This window comes from Carlito syrichta, unplaced genomic scaffold, assembly GCF_000164805.1.
Source record: "Carlito syrichta isolate Samal-C Ts95f unplaced genomic scaffold, Tarsius_syrichta-2.0.1 Scaffold303014, whole genome shotgun sequence".
Lineage (NCBI taxonomy): Eukaryota > Metazoa > Chordata > Mammalia > Primates > Tarsiidae > Carlito > Carlito syrichta.
This window is the reverse complement of record NW_007247110.1, coordinates 111,957-128,090: the sequence shown is the minus strand read 5'-3', so window position 1 is coordinate 128,090 and position 16,134 is coordinate 111,957. Positions and strand designations below refer to the sequence as shown.

The following is a 16,134-nucleotide window of genomic DNA, read 5'->3' as shown; positions in this document are numbered from 1 at the left end:
AGCCCTCCAAGTAGCTGGAACTACAGGCGCACGCTACCATGCCTGGCTAATTTTTAATTTATTGTAGAGATGAGGTCTCGTCAAGTTGACCAGGCGGGTCTCGAACCCGCGGACTCAGGCAATCCATTCACCTCAGCCTCCCAAAGTGCTGGGATTACAGGCTGAGCCACTGAGCCCGGCCCTGTGCTTGTATCTTTAAAGAAGCTAACTATTCCTGGTTCCATATCTATTATGTAAAATAAGTCAAGGTATTTTTGTTGTTTGTTTTTTGTTTTGTTTTGGTACCCAGGCTGGAGTACAGTGGCACAATCACAGCTCACCGCTGCCCTGATGTCCTGGGCTCAGGTGATTCTTCCACCTCAGCCTCTGGAGTAGCTGGGATATACAGGTGCACCACCTTGCCTGGCTACTTTTTTTGATATTTTCTGGAGGTGAAGTCTCCCTGTGTTGCTCAGGCTGGTCTTGAATTCCTAGGCTCAAGCAGTCCTCCCACTTCAGCCTTTCAAAGTCCTGGGATAACAAGCATGAGCCATTGTGTGTGGCTTAAAAGAAGTATTAACAGAATAGATTTGCTTGCATCATTATACTTTCCTCAAAGTGACAATGTACGTGGGTCTGGGTTTTCAGAAAGTGATATTTTCATACTTGTATCCTAAGTATTTTCATTGCTTTAGACAGAGTACCTTCCAGGAGGATAAACTGTCATCATAGGTAATTGGGAAGAACGAATGACTGTTAATTTAATTAGGAAGTGTATTGACACAAAAGCATTGCTTTTTAATTTACTTAGGTAGTTAGTTAATTTAAAGATTAATATGTTTGCTGTATAGAAAGTTTGAAAAATATAAAAAAAATTAAACTCTTTCCAGTGTTTTTCTTTCTCTCTTTTTTTTTTTTTTTTCTTGGGTCAAGGTCTCACTTGGTTCCCCAGGCTGGGGTGCAGTGGCATGATCATGGCTCACCTTGGCTCACCTCAGCTTACCGAGTAACCAGGACTACAGGTGGGTGCTATCATGCCCAGCTAAATTTTTTTGATTTTTTTTTTTTTTTTTGTAGAGACAAGGTCTTACTGTGTTGCCCAGGGTGGTGTTGAACTCCTGGGCTCAAGTGATCCTTCCAATTGGCTTCCCAGAGTGCTAAGATTACAGGTGTGAGCCATGAGTCACCATGCCCTGCCCCAGTGTTCCTTCATAAGCATCTTTCTTCACAGTTGTAATCATAATGTGCACATAATTGCTGTGCTGGTTTTAAATTTAAATTATATGCATGATCCAGATTCTTTTGTATTCTGTGTGATCCGTTTAAAAGAATGATTGCTTAACATTCTGTTGGCTATTTTTTACCATTTGAATTGTAGTCAGTATCTTAATTTTTTAGATTATTTTTGTATATTTTATTCTTAGAAGTAGAATTATTGGGTCCATTTTTTTATGATTATGAAGACATAGTGCCAAAATGTTTTCTAATAATCCTTGCTAATAGACTAGTTACCTACCAATGATCAGAAACCTTTCAGGTTTGTTTTTCTTTTTCTTTTTTTTTGTTTTGTTTGAGTTGGAGTCTCACTCTGTCGCCCAGCCTGGAGTGCAGTGGCATGCTCCCAGCCACCGCAGCCTCGAACTGAGGGGCTCCGGCGATCCTTCCGCCTCAGCCTTCCAAGTAGCTGGAACTATAGGCGCGCGCTACCTTACCTGGCTAATTTTTGATTTATCATAGAGACGAGGTCTCGCCAAGTTGTCCGGGTGGGTCTCAAACCCACTGTCTCAGGCAGTCCACTTGCCTCGGCCTCCCAAAGTGCTGGGATTACAGGCTGAGCCACCAAGCCCGGCCTCAGGTTTGTTTTTCTTGTTCCAAACACAATGGATTATATGTATTTGAATTTGATGATTTGAAGTGCAATAAAACATACACCTCATTTAAATTTTTATTTCTGTGATTAGAGAAATTGATATATTTTCTTTTGTAAGTTATGTTTCCAGCTTATAATTATTAGTATCTTGAAATTTTAATATCTTGAATGAGTTTTTAGAAACATATTGTCATTTTCTATAGATCTCTTTAGATCATTTACCTTGTAGTTATTTTGTCATGCCTAAGTAGTCATTTTTTAAATCTCCTTTTGTGATTTTTTTTTCTGTCATCTCCAAATTTATCAGGACGTTAGGCTCTCAGAGACCTGACATATATCAACTCATCTTTTGCCTCCTTTGGGATATATGTGCTTTTTTCTACATACATATGTGTGATATACATATGTGGTGGTGTGATATTCAAGGGGGATACAAAGAAAACCAGAATTACTTTTTGGAGGGCATATCTGTTGTAGTATATCCCCACTAGGTGAGTGTTCTAGGAACTCATGACATCAGTGTACCAGCTCGTGTTGTTGTGAGAGGCTACATTTGGCATCAGTGAATTTTTTTGGAGATTCTTTCAGTGCATTTGCCCATTTTATGATGAGTGATTTAGGAGCACACTTGTCCACATGGTGCTGAGTGTTCGGCAGCTTTTGACCAAAAACGTCATGACCCTATGCTTCTATTCACCTGATCTCACCCTGAGTGACTTTTTTATTTCCCCGGATGAAAAAAGTCCTCAAAGGGAAATGTTTTGCTGATGTGGAAAGGGGTGCAACAAAAAACAGCAGAAGCACTAAAAAGCACCAAAACTGATGAGTTTAAAACCTGTTTTGAGCCCAGCTTGGTGGCTCAGCCTGTAATCCCAGCACTTTGGGAGGCTGAGGTGAGTGGATTGCCTGAGCCCACAGGTTCGAGACCCGCCTGGGCAACTTGGCAAGACCTCATCTCTACAATAAATCAAAAATTAGCCGGGCGTGGTAGCGTGTGCCTGTAGTTCCAGCTACTTGGAGGGCTAAGGCGAAAGGATCGCCGGAGCCCAGCAGGTCGAGGCTGCGGTGGCCGGGAGCAGCCACTGCACTCCAGTCTGGGCAACAGAGTGAGACTCCAACTCAAAAAAAAAAAACAAAACTGTTTTGAGCAGTGGAAAAAGTGGATAAGTATATTACATTAAATGGAGAGTATTTTGAAGGTGACCGAAGTTTAAAGATGTACACTTTTTAATAAATAAATTCCAGGTTTTTTTGGTCCCCCTGAAAGATACTGGTTTTCATCCATGGTTCTTGGCTCATAACTCCCATTGCCCTTGGTACAGTTCTTTCAATCTTGTTGTGGCGCTTTAGGCCTCAGGGAACAGAATCTCTGACCTTCTGTTCTCCGTTCACGTGCCCCAAGGATTCTAACCTCCCCCAGTTCTGACTGTGGGTGTTAAAACCATTCCCAAGGAGATCCTGCTCTATACCCTGGGGAAAGGAATGCCGGTGTCTTGAAGCTTCCATAAAAACCCAGGACGAAGCTTGAGAGCTGGTCTAGAGGTTCCTGGAGGATGGTCATGCCTGGGGAGGGCATGGAGGCACTACATCCCTGTCCCCTTACCTCCCCCCTTGCATCTCTTCATCTGTGTCCTTTAAAATGTCCTTTATAGCCGGGCGCAGTGGCTAACGCCTATAATCCCAGTACTTTATGAGACCGAGGTGAGCGGGTTGTCTGAGCCCACGGGTTCGAGACTAGCTTGGGTAACTTGGTGAGACCTCATCTCTACAATAAATCAAAAAAATTAGCCAGGTGTGGAGGCGCGTGCCTGTAGTTCCAGCTGCTTGGAAGGCTGAGGCAGAAGGATTGCCCGAGTCCAGCAGGTCGAGGCTGTGGTGGTTTGAGTGTGCCACTGCATTCCAGCCTGGGCCACAGTGTGAGACTCCGACATAAAAAAAAGAATGTCCTTTAGAATAAGCCAGTAAATAAGTGTTACCCTGAGTTCTGTGAGCCCCTCCAGCAAAGTAATCAAACCCAAAGAGAGGGGTCGTGGGAACCCCAACTTGAAGCCAGTTGGTCAGAAGTTCCACAGGTCCACTCTTGGGACTGATATCTGGGGAGGGGCAGCAGTCTTGTGGGACTGAGCCCTCACCCTGTGGAATCTGACATTATCTCCAGGTAGAATTGGGTTGAACTGGAGGATACCTAGCTGGTGTGCCTGCTTGATGGTGGGGTGAAACCCCCACATTTGTTCTCAGAAGTCGTTTTCTGTGTTGATGATTGCGGTGGTGAGAGCAGAGGGAAAAACACGGTTGGGGAGTTTTTCCTGAAAAAAAATACACCTTTACTTCATCTGGACTTGCTTTTAGTGAATATTATGAGGTGCAGGTCTGAATTAAAATTTTTTCCTCGTGTTAATGAAGTGTTACAGAATTTTTCGTTTTGTGTACCATAGTAACCTTGAGAAGAGTGTTTTTTTCTGTATTCTTCAGTTGGGTGTCCATGAAGTCCTGTTAGTCCAATGTCTTTCTCAGTTCCTTTTTCCTTCAGAGTTTCATACATTTTTTTGAAATACGATGATATCTCATTAATAAGATTTTTTTTGCTTGTTTTGGTTTTTTGTTTTTGTTGTTGATTCAGAGTCTTCCTCTGTCACCCAGGCTGGAGAGTGTGGCATGATCACAGCTCAGTGCAGCCTTGATCTCCTGGGCTGAGGCAGTCCTTCTGCCTCAGTCTCCTGAGAAACAGGGACTATAGGCATGTGTCACCATGACTGGCTTTTTTTTTTTTTTTAAAGAGATGAGTTCTCAAACCCCCGGGCCCAAGCAATTCTCTTGCCTTGGCCTCCCAAAGTGCTGGGATTACAGGCATGAGCCACCATGCCTGGTCAGTTTTATACATCTTCTCCTAGGTGAGAAGTCCAATATTAACTCTCTTCTCATCTTTTTGTTTTTCTTCTTGAACTAGGACCATTTCTGGCTTCATTCCACCATAAACTCTTTTTCACTTGCTTTCTGTTATGTGGACCTCCACAGCGGCAGTGTTAACTTTTCCTTTTTCTCCTTTTTTTCACTGCAGGAAGTACTCCTACTATGCCGACCTCCCCTCAAGCTCCACAGAAACTGGATGCCTCTGCAGCTGCGGCCTCTGCCTCTCTGCCCTCTTTATCACCTGCGTCTCCCCTCGCCAACTTCTCTTTGCTTTCTGCTGCTGGAGCCCCTGCTGTGTTCGCCTTTGGCTCTTCATCCTTGAAATCACCCACTTCTGTCACTGGGGAGCCCCCTTCGTATTCCAGTGGCTCTGACAGCTCCAAAGCAGCCCTGGGCTCTGGCGCATCTACCTTCTCTTTTGCTCCTCCTTCTAAAGCCTCCCCGACCCCCACCTCTGCAGTGTCTCCTATGGCCCCGGCAGCTGCTTCATTCCCTTTTGGACCATCGGGTTTTAAGCCTACCCTGGAAAGTACACCAGTGCCAAGTGTGCCTGCTCCAAACACAGCAATGAAGCCCACCTTCCCACCTTCAACCTCTGCGGTCAAAGTCAACCTTAGTGAAAAGTGAGTCACTTTAAAAGTCTGATTCTTTTGTAGGATGGGTAGAAATATGGCACGTCATTTGCTGGAAGTAAAGTCACCGTGAGTGGAGTTACATGGATAGAATGTTTTCCCCAAAGTAATACTTGCAAATGGTAAAAATTCATCCAACATAAAAAGTTTGCATTTCAGGAAACTTTGTGTCTCTGTGTCACATTTTACTAATTCTTGCAGTGTTTCAAAAATTTTCACTTATTATTTCTGGATAGAGTCTAGAAGGGTCTCTCGGCATTTTATTTTTTTGACTACTAGGGATTTATATTTAAATGTTTATTTTGCTTTTTCACATACAAATGTAGGAGATATTCCTTACTTTTAAAAGTGATCTTATGAAATTGTAAACATAGGAGGCCACCAAAGTGATCTTATGAAATTGTAAACGTAGGAGGCGCCTCTTCTGCCTGATAGTCCCCAGCGACTTCTCACTGCTTTCCACATCGTTCCAACCTTTAGCATGGTGTCCAGTTCCCTCCAGATCTAGGTCCTGTAGCTTATTCATTTCTTATTTATTTGCTCCTTTATCTACTGGTTCTGTACTCCCCACTAGATTGTAAGCCTCTTGAGGGAAGCAACTCCTCCCAAGATCACCACCGAGTGTAAATACGCCCAGCATGTCCCCTGCTCGCCTGTACTCTGTTGTTACTCTGGTACTGCTGCTGTTGCTGTTATTGTTGCTATCAGATCAGCACACAGCCACTGCATTCTAAGGGTTGCATAGTATTCCATTTTGTTGGCTGCACCACAATTCATATGACAAGTCATCTAATGCTGACTATTTGGGTGGCTTAGAGACTTCTGCTTTTTAGGTGAATTGACTTTACATTCCCTTTAGACAGTAAGCATAGTAAGATACAAAGGTAGTGACCTGTTTTCCTCTTCTTTTTCATTCCCCAGAGAAAGCGATCACCCCTAAAATGAGTTCTCAGTCATTTCCTTGGTAAAGGGAAGGTGCTAAACTCTCCTAAGCCTAATTGGGTCCCACTCCCCACTTTTTTTACTGAGCTGGATACACTAGACGTATTTCATATTATGATAACCCTGCTTTTATCTTCAAGTTACATCCTTGACAATTTAGTTGAATAGTTCATTTCTAAATATGCAGACTGTAAGATAAATGTTTCCTTGCAGCTTTCACCTTTTATAAGCAATAGCTGAACTTATTATTTTCTGAAGGCAAAAAAGTAGTCAAAGTAAGTTATCCATTGACGACATCGCTTGGTGCCAGTGTGAAAGAACCTTCTAGCAGCCTCTTCTGAGGCATTTGGCTGCCGTTTTTCAGGTTTACTGCCATGGCTGCCTCTTCTCCTGCTAACGCCTCGATGCCACCATTCTTTCCTGCCTCCAAGCCAGCTGCTTCTGGACCTCTCAGCCATCCCACACCTCTCTTGGCCTCTTCAGGTTCCATATCATTGAAGTCCTCAGTCACTCCCTCACCATCAGGTATGAATTTAAGCAAATAACTTGAGACCTCAGTTCTGCCTTCTCAGCTTCAGTTGGACTAGTGATTTTTTCTTGCTTCCTGTGTCTCACACTAGTGGGCTATGATTTTCATATTCTGAATTGAGAGATTTGCAATGGCTTTAATGCTGCCAGCCTTCTCTCGGACACTTCTCACAGAGATAAGTGTACTTGATGATTCAAGCAAAGTGCCTTGCTGTTGAGCATTTATCTTCACGTGGAGCCTGCCCTCCATGAAGGGCAGTTACAGAGCAGACCTTTATGATGTCCAGAAGAGAAAGCTCTGCAGTGGCTCTTATGCTTCCTGCCTCTGGGGACCATATTTATTTCTTCATAGTCAGTCATACTGCAAACAAGAAGTTTATTAAATAAAAACCAGCACTGGAAATAATTATAACCAAGTTGAATTGAAGTACATGAAAAAAGTTGAATTGAAGTACATGATAAAACCCTATGGACAAATGTACCCACCTTGTCTTTTTTTTTTTTCAAACATATAGAGAAATCACAAAAATTGTATAATAAATGCTATTCCCTTCACCAAGATTCAGCACTTGCTAACGTTTTGCACCATTTTGCTGTATCTCTTTCTTTTCTATGTAATTTTTTTCTGAAACATTTGAGAATGAATTACAGGCATTATAAGACACTTTACTCCTGACTATGTCAATTAAATCTCCTAAAAACAAGGACACAATATGTATCTGACTCAATAATTTTTTTTTTGAGTTGGAGTCTTACTCCATCGCCCAGGCTGGAGTGCAGTGGCATGCTCACTGCCACCCCAGCATTGACCTGCTGGGCTCCAGTGATCCTTCCACCTCAGCCTTCCAAGTAGCCAGAACTACAGGCGTGCACTACCATGCCCGGGTAATTTTTGATTTATTGTAGAGACAAGGTCTCACCAAGTTGCCTGGGCTGGTCTCGAACCCACGGGCTCAGGCAAGCCACTCACCTCGGCCTCCTAAAGTGCTGAGATTATAGGCTGAGCCACCGAGCCCAGCCTAGCTCAAGAAATTTAATAGCAATCTAATCTACAGTCATATTCACGTTTCCACAATTGTCCCCATAATGCTCTTTATGACTTTTTTCCCTCCTCCAATTCAGGAGCCAATCAAAGATCACACATTACATTCTGTTTTTGTCTCATTAACCTCTTTTAATCTCAAGTAATTCTGAGTTTTTTTCTGTCTTTCACCACATTCACATCTGGGAAGAGGTCAGGCCAGTAATTTTGAAGACTGTTCCTCAGTTTGGATTTGATTACTGCCACATGATGAGACTCAGATGTGGGATTTGGGGCAGTCATATCACAGAGATGGTGTGTATCACATCATATGATTTCATTTTGCCCTGACATAGGTGATGTTAAGGTTTGCTTACATGGGTAAAGTGGTATTTCCAGGTCCGTCTCCATTTTTCAGTTGGTTACAGGCATCACTTGTTTTCTTGTGCTTCACTTTCTTGGGCTTAAAAAATACTGGTTTTTTGTTTTGTTTTTTTAACAAATTGAAGGTTTGTGGGAACCCTAAGTCAAGCAAGTCTGTTGGACCATTTTCCCAGCAGTGTGTGCGCACTTCATGTCTCTGTGTCATGTGCTCACTTTGTGTCTCTGTGTCGCATTTTGGTAATTCTTGCAGTATTTCAAAATTTTTCACTTATTTCTGTTATGGTGATCAGTGATCTTTGATGATTTAGTTGTAATAGTTTTAGAACACAATGAACTATGCCCATAGACGATAGCAGACTTAATCAATAAAAGTTTGCTCCATGACTTACTGCTCCCCCATCTCCTGGGGCCTTCCTATTCCCTGAAACACAACAGTATTGAGATTAATAACCCTGCATTGGCCTCTAAGTGAGCAAGTTCAAGGTAGAGTTGCATATCTCTCACTTAAAATTAAAAGCTAGAAATGATTAAGCTTATTAAGGAAGGCATGTTGACAGCCAAGATAGGCCCAAAATTTGGCCTTTTGTGCCAAACAGCCAAGGTGTAAAGGCAAAGGAAAAATTCTTGAAGGAAATTGAAGTTGTACTCCAGTGAGCACATGAAAATTAGAAAGTAAAACATTCTTATTGCTGATATAAAGACAATTACAGTGGTCTGGATAGAAGATGAGACCAGCAGCCGGGCTCGATGGCTCAGCCTGTAATCCCGCGCCTTTGGGAGGCTGAGGTGAGTGGATTGCCTGAGCCCATGGCTTCGAGACCCACCTGGGCGACGAGACCCCATCTCTACAATAAATCAAAAAATCAGCCGGGCATGGTAGCGCATGCCTATAATTCTGGCTATTTGGAAGGTTGAGGCGGAAGGATCGCCGGAGCCCAGCAGGTCGAGGCTGCGGTGGCCGGGAGCGTCTACTGCACTCCAGTCTGGGTGACAGAGTGAGATTCCAACTCAAAAAAAAAAAAGAAGATGAAACCAGCCACAATATTCCGTAAGCCAAAGCCTGTTACAGAGCAAGGCCCCAACTCTTCAATTCTATGAAGGCTGAGAGGTGAGGAAACTGTAGAAGGAAAGTTGGAAACTAGCAGAGGTTGGCTCATGAGGTTTAAGGAAAGAAGCTGTCACTGTAACATAAAAGTGCAAGGTGAAGCAGCAAATGCTGATGTGGAAGCCGCAGCAGTTATTAAGAAGATCTAGCTCAGAATTATCAAGATGGCTACACTAAACAAATTATTATTATTTATTTTATTTTATTTTTTTTGAGTTAGAGTCTCACTCTGTCACCCAGACTGGAGTGCAATGGCCACTCCCGGCCACTGTAGCCTCGACCTGCTGGGCTCCAGCGATCCTTCCGCCTCAGCCTTCCGAGTAGCTGGAACTACAGGCACGCGCCACCACATCTGGCTGATTTTTGATTTATTGTGGAGATGAGGTCTTGCTTGCCCAGGCGGGTCTCGAACCCGCGGGCTCAGGCAATCCACTCACCTCGGTCTCCCAAAGTGCTGGGATTACAGGCTGAACCTCCGAGCCTGGCCACAAATTTTTTTAAATGTAGACAAAATAATCTTCTGTTGGAAGAATATACCATCTAGGACTTTCATAGCTAGAGAGGAGAAGTCAATGTCTGGCCTCAGTGCTTCAAAGGACAGGCTGACTCTTGGTAGGGACTAATGCAGCTGGTGATTTAAGTTGAGGCCAGTGCTTATTGACCATTCTGAAAGTCCTTGGGCATGGTGTCTCACGCTTGTAATCCCAGCACTTTGAGAGGCAGAGGCAAGAGGATTGCCTGAGCCCATGGGTTTGAGACCAACCTGGGCATCATGGCAAGACCATGTTTCTATGATAAATCAAAAAATCAGCTGGGCATGGTGGTACATGCCTGTGGTTCCAGCTACTTTGAAGGCTGAGGTGGAAGGATCACCTGAGCCCAGCAGTCGTGGCTGCGGTGGCCGTGAGCCTGCCACTGCACTCCAGCCTGGGTGATAGAGTGAGACTCCTACTCAAAAAAAGAAAACAAAAAGAATTATGCTAATATCTGCCTTGCCTGTGCTCTATAAATATAACAGCAAAGCCTGGATGACACCACATCTGTTTCCCGCATGTTTTAGTGAATATTTCAGGCCCACTGTTAGGACCCACTGCTTAGAAAAAAGATTCCTTTGAAAATATTACTGCTCACTGACAGTGCACCTAATCACCCCAGAGCTCTGATGGAAATAGACAAAGAGATGAATGTTGTTTTCATGCCTGTGAACACAGCATCCATTGTGCAGCCCATGGATCAAGGAATGATTTTGACTTTCAGATCTTATTATTTAAGAAATACATTTTGCGGCCGGACTTGGTGGCTCAGCCTGTAATCCCAGCACTTTGGGAGGCCGAGGTGAGTGGATTGCCTGAGTCTGTGGGTTCAAGACCCACCCGGGCAACTTGGTGAGACCTCGTATCTACAATAAATCAAAAATTAGCTGGGTGTGGCAGCATGCGCCTATAGTTCCAACTACTTGGAAGGCTGAGGCAAAAGGATCACTTGAGCCTAGCAGGTTGAGACTGCGGTGACCGGGAGCATGCCGCTGCCCTCCAGCCTGGGTGACAGAGTGAGACTCCAACTCAAAAAAAAAAAAAAAAAAAAGAAATATTTTTGATAAGGCTGTAGTTATCACAGACAGTGATTCCTCAGTTGGATCTGGTCAAAGTAAGTTGAAAACCTTCTGGGGTGAGTTCATCGTTCTAGATGCCATTAAGAACATTCATTCATGATTTGCAGGAGGTCAAAATATTAACATTTATAGGAGTTTGGAAAAAGTTGATTCCTACCTTCATGGTTTTGAGGGGTACAAGACTTTAGTAGAAGAAATCACTGCAGATGTGGTGGAAATAGCAAAAGAACTAGAATTTAAAGTGGATCCTGGAGATGAGAATGAATTGCTACAGTCTCATCAGCAAACTTGAACAGATAAAGAATTGCTTCTTACAGATGAATAAAAAAAAGTGATTTCTTGAGATGGAATCTCTTCCTAGTGAAGATGCTATGGACATTGGTGAAATGACAACAAAGGGCTTAGAATATTTCGTGAACTTAGTTGATACAGCAGTGGCAGGGTTTAAAAAGATTGAGTCCAATTTTTTTCTTTTTGAGTCGGAGTCTCACTGTCACCCAGGCTGGAGTGGAGTACAGTGTCACGCTCACAGCTACCGCAGCCTCTACCTGCTGGACTCAGGCGATCCTTCTGCCTCAGCCTTTCAAGTAGCTGGAACTACAGGCGTATGCAACCATGCCCAGCTAATTTTTTTGATTTACTGTAGAGACGAAGTGTCACCAAGTTGCCCAGGCTGGTCTCGAACCCTGGGCTCAGGCAGTCCTCTCACCTCAGCCTCCCAAAGTGCTGGATTATAGACATGAGCCACCATGCCCGGCTAGATTGACTCCAGTTTTGAAAGAAGTTCTGTGGATAAAATGCTATCAGACAGCATTGCATAATATAGAGGAGTCTTTTGTGAAAGCAAAAGACAATTGACTTTGGCAAGCTTCATTTTTGTTTTATTTTAAGAAATTGCCACAGCCACTCCAGTTTTCAGCACCCACCATTGTGTTCAGTCATCTGCCATCAACATCGAGACAAGACCATCCACCAGTAAAAAGCTTATGAAGGCTCAAATGATCATTAGCATTTTTTCACAATCAAGTATTTTTTAGTTAATATACAATAAGTATGTTGTTTTTGCCCAGGCATAATCCTATTGCACACTTAATAGACTACAGTAGAGTGTAAACATAACTTGTATCTGCCCTGGAAAACCAAAGCTTTGTGTGACTCCCTCCCTTCACTATGAAATTCGTTTTATTTTTGGCAGTGGTCTGGAACTGAACCACGGTGTCTTTGAGGCATGCCTTCATTTTCATGACATATCAGTGGTAATACCTAGCTGGACATATTCAGACAGTCATTTGGATTTTGATTGTTCAGAATCATTTTATTTTGATAAATATCGAGCATATATTGAACCATGGAATTGCTGAAGTCTTTGCTCCTTACCTATTGCTATGGAAAAGGCTACCTTGTGAAGCTTGCCCAAGTCACCTCATTCCAGGACTTTTCATCACGCTCTGAAAGGCATCTGTCTATGCCCAAAATGTCAAAAAGCATCACCTGGCTTTTTTCACATCTCTCTGCAGTGGGGGGAGAAAACTTGAACTTAATGCACATGAGCCTTCTTTCTTTCCAAAGCTCACCAGCCAAATCTCCATACCCACCACTACTCTGTTTCCCAGGCTGGAGTGCAGTGGCATGCTCACGGCCACTGCAGCCTGGACCCACTGGGCTCAGGCAATTCTTCCGCTTCAGCCTTCCAAGTAGCTGGAACCACAGGCATGTGCCACGATGCCTGGCTGATTTTTTGATTTATTGTAGTGACGAGGTTTTGCCATGTTGCTCAGTGCTAGGATTACAGGCTGAGCCACCACGCCCAGCCGAGCTGTTTCATTCTTAAAGTTTGAGGTCCCTAAGTTATAAGATCTCAGTCCCAGTTGCAAACTAGTCTTACTGGGTAACACACTCCCTAAGATTTTAATCAGACTCTGGGCATGAGGCTTAAGTGTGAGGTTTGGTGTGTTTTCTTTTTAAAACCTCCTAAGCTGCCAGGCTTGGTGGCTCAGCCTGCAATCCTGCACTTTGGGAGACTGAAGTGAGTGGATTGCCTGAGCCCGCGGGTTCGAGACCCACCTGGGCAACTTGGCGAGACCTCATCTCTACAATAAATCAAAAAATCAGCCGGGCGTAGTAGCACATGCCTGTAATTCCAGCTACTTGGAAGGCTGAGGTGGAAGGATCGCCGGAGCCCAGCAGATCGAGGCTGCAGTGGCCGGGAGCAGCCACTGCACTCCAGTCTGGGTGACAGAAAGAGACTCCAACTCAAAAAAAAAAAGCTTCTAAAGTGACTCTGTGCAACAGGGTGAGACTTGTCCCTAGAAGCTTTCAAGAGGGTTCTGATTTTTGACAAGTCTCACAAGATGATGGAGATGATTGTTCTAATCTAGTAGCTTTTAAACTCACTCCCACTTATCTGAGGTGCATCTGGAGCCTCTGTTGGAAGGAAGGATGAGCCAAGTGGCCAGCCTCTGGGACCCTGCATGCAGTAGACACACCTGTTGTCAGAGACGCTTGTTTTATTTGCTTTATGAAAGGGTTTCACTTTTATTTATTTATTTATTTATTTATTTATTTGAGTCATAGTGTCACCCTGTCACGCAGGCTGGAGCGCAGTGGCACGCTCTTGGCTACCGCAGCCTCAACCTGCTGGGCTCAGTTGATCCTTCTGCCTCAGCCTTTCAAGTTGCTGGAACTACAGACTTGCGTTACTGCACCCAGCTGATTTCTTAATTTATTGTAGAGATGAGGTCTCACCAAGTTGACTGGGCTGGTCTTGAACCCCTGGGCTCAGGCAGTCCTCTCACCTCTGCCTCCCATTGCTGAGATTATAGGCGTGAGCCACTGCGCTCAGCTTATTTATGTATTTGTGATGGGGTCTCGCTCTGTCACCCAGGATCACAGCTCACTGCAGCCTTGACATCCTGGACTCAAGTGTTCCTTCTGTCTCAGCCTCCTCACTAGCTGGGACCACAGGTGTGCACAACCACACCCAGCTAACTTTTTTAGTTTTTATTTTTTGTAGCAATGAGGTTTTACTTTGTTACTCACACTGGTCTTGAACTCCTGGGCTCAAGCAGTCCTCCTTCCTCAGTCTTTCAGAGTGCTGGGATTATAGGCTTGAGCCACTATGCCTGTCAGCTTGGCATCGCATTCAAATTTCTTTTTTTTGGAGTCAGGGTCTTGCTATGTTGCCTAGGCTGAAGTACAGTGTCAATTGACAGGCTCAGTCATAGCTTACTGCAGCCTCAAACTCCTGCACTAAAGCTGTCCTCCTGTCTCAGCCTCCTGAGTAGCTGGGGCTATAGGTGGGTTCCACTGTGCCTGGCTCTAATTTTTTTTTTTTTTTTTTTAATCAGAGCCTCACTTTGTCACCCAGGCTGGGTGCAGTGGGGAGATCATGACTCACCACAGCCTTGACCTCCTGGATTCAGATGATCCTTCTGGCTCAACCTCCTGAGTAGCTGGGACTACAGGCTTTCACCACCATGCCTGGCTAATTTTTTTATTGTAAAGACAAGCTCTTGCTATATTGCCCAGGCTGGTCTCAAACTCCTGTGCTCAAATGATCCTCCCACCTCAGCTTCCCAAAGTGCTAGGATTACAGGTGTGAACCTCCATACCTGACTAAAATTTTTATATATGGTTTTTCATCATCTTGGTATAGAGGCTGACACAACTGGTGGTTATTGCTCTTTAATAAAGATCATATAAGCAGAGCTGGTGGCAAAGGGTAACTTATTTCCTTAGATTTGGAGTAAGGACATTTGTAATGGAAGAAATAATGGAATAAATACTGTTTTAACTGACTTTTTATTCAAGCAGGACGATCTGCTCAGGGCAGTCCAAGCCCAGTACCCTCCATGGTACAGAAATCACCCAGGATAACCCCTCCAGTGGCAAAGTCATCTTCTCCTCAGGTATGCTTCAATTCAACTTTTAATATTTATGTTCATTAATTTACTGCCCCAAGCATACATGTTAACAAAGTGGTTTTTTGTGCTTTAGAATTCAGACCTTGGAAATAGTAATTTGTACTATGTGGTAAGAAATACCAAAGTGTGAGATTTGAATGTTTGAAATTTATAAGACCCATTGGTCTATTTACTTTCACTTTTTTTTGACATATAAAACACATAGAAGGCCGGGCTCGGGGACTCAGCCTGTAATCCCAGCACTTTGGGAGGCCAAGACGAGTGGATTGCCTGAGCCCGCAGGTTCAAGATCAGCCCGGGCAACTTGGTGAGACTTCATCTCTACAATGTATAAAAAATTAGCTGGGCGTGGTATCGCACCCCTGTAGTCCCAGCTACTTGGAAGAGTGAGGCAGAAGACTCGCCGGAGCCCAGTGGGTCAACACCGGGGTGCCATGAGTGTGCCACTGCACTCTAGCCTGGGCGACAAAGTGAGACTCCTACTCAAAAAAAAGCCACCATAGAAAACAGTACACATGATAGCAATGAATTGTCACCCCTGAACATACCTTGCTAATTAGCACCCAGGCTGAGAAACAGAACACTGCCACAACCCAGAATTGTTCCTCATGAGTCCTCTTCTAGGGACCACCCTTGCCGAAGGGTACACACTATCTAGATTTCTAACTGTATAGGTGAGGTTAGCCTGTTTGTACCTTCTATCAAATGATCTCATACAGTGTGTATTCTTGTGTCTGGCTGTTTTGGTTAACACTATATTTGTGAGATTTATCCATGTTGGTGTAAGGAACATTCATTGTATGACACTATTACAAGTATTTATTTCATTCTTGGCACTTGAGTTTAAGCTATTATGTATATTGTTGCTATAACCATTCCAGTTGGTGTCTTCTGGTCAACAGATGTACCATTTCTGCTGGGTGTGTACCTGTGAGTGGAATGCTGAGTCACAGACTCTGTATGAACTCCTCCTTGATAGAGTCCCATCAGGAGTGTATGAGACTCCCAATGGTTCCACATCCTTGCCAGTCTTGATATTGTACATTTTTTATTGTTGTATATTTTGTGGTTTTAATTTGTATTTCCCTGATGACTAGCAAAATTGAGCTTTTTAAAATGTGATTATTGACCCTTTGCATATTTTCTTTTATGTGATGTCTGTTCATGTCTGTAGTCTATTTTTGTATTGGGTTGACTGACTTTTTCTTTTTTTTTTTGAGTTGGAGTC

General features: G+C 43.7%; 1 protein-coding gene across 1 annotated transcript in view; it reads left to right on the top strand.

Annotated features, from left to right (window-relative positions):
• NUP214 (nucleoporin 214) overlaps positions 1–16,134 on the top strand; it is a 124,954-nt gene that overhangs the window by 23,351 nt on the left and 85,469 nt on the right. The window contains exons 12-14 of the mRNA XM_008057451.2: positions 4,908–5,382; positions 6,698–6,858; positions 14,797–14,891. Coding sequence (XP_008055642.1) covers positions 4,908–5,382; positions 6,698–6,858; positions 14,797–14,891 — 731 coding nt within the window. The remainder of the gene's footprint in view (positions 1–4,907; positions 5,383–6,697; positions 6,859–14,796; positions 14,892–16,134) is intronic.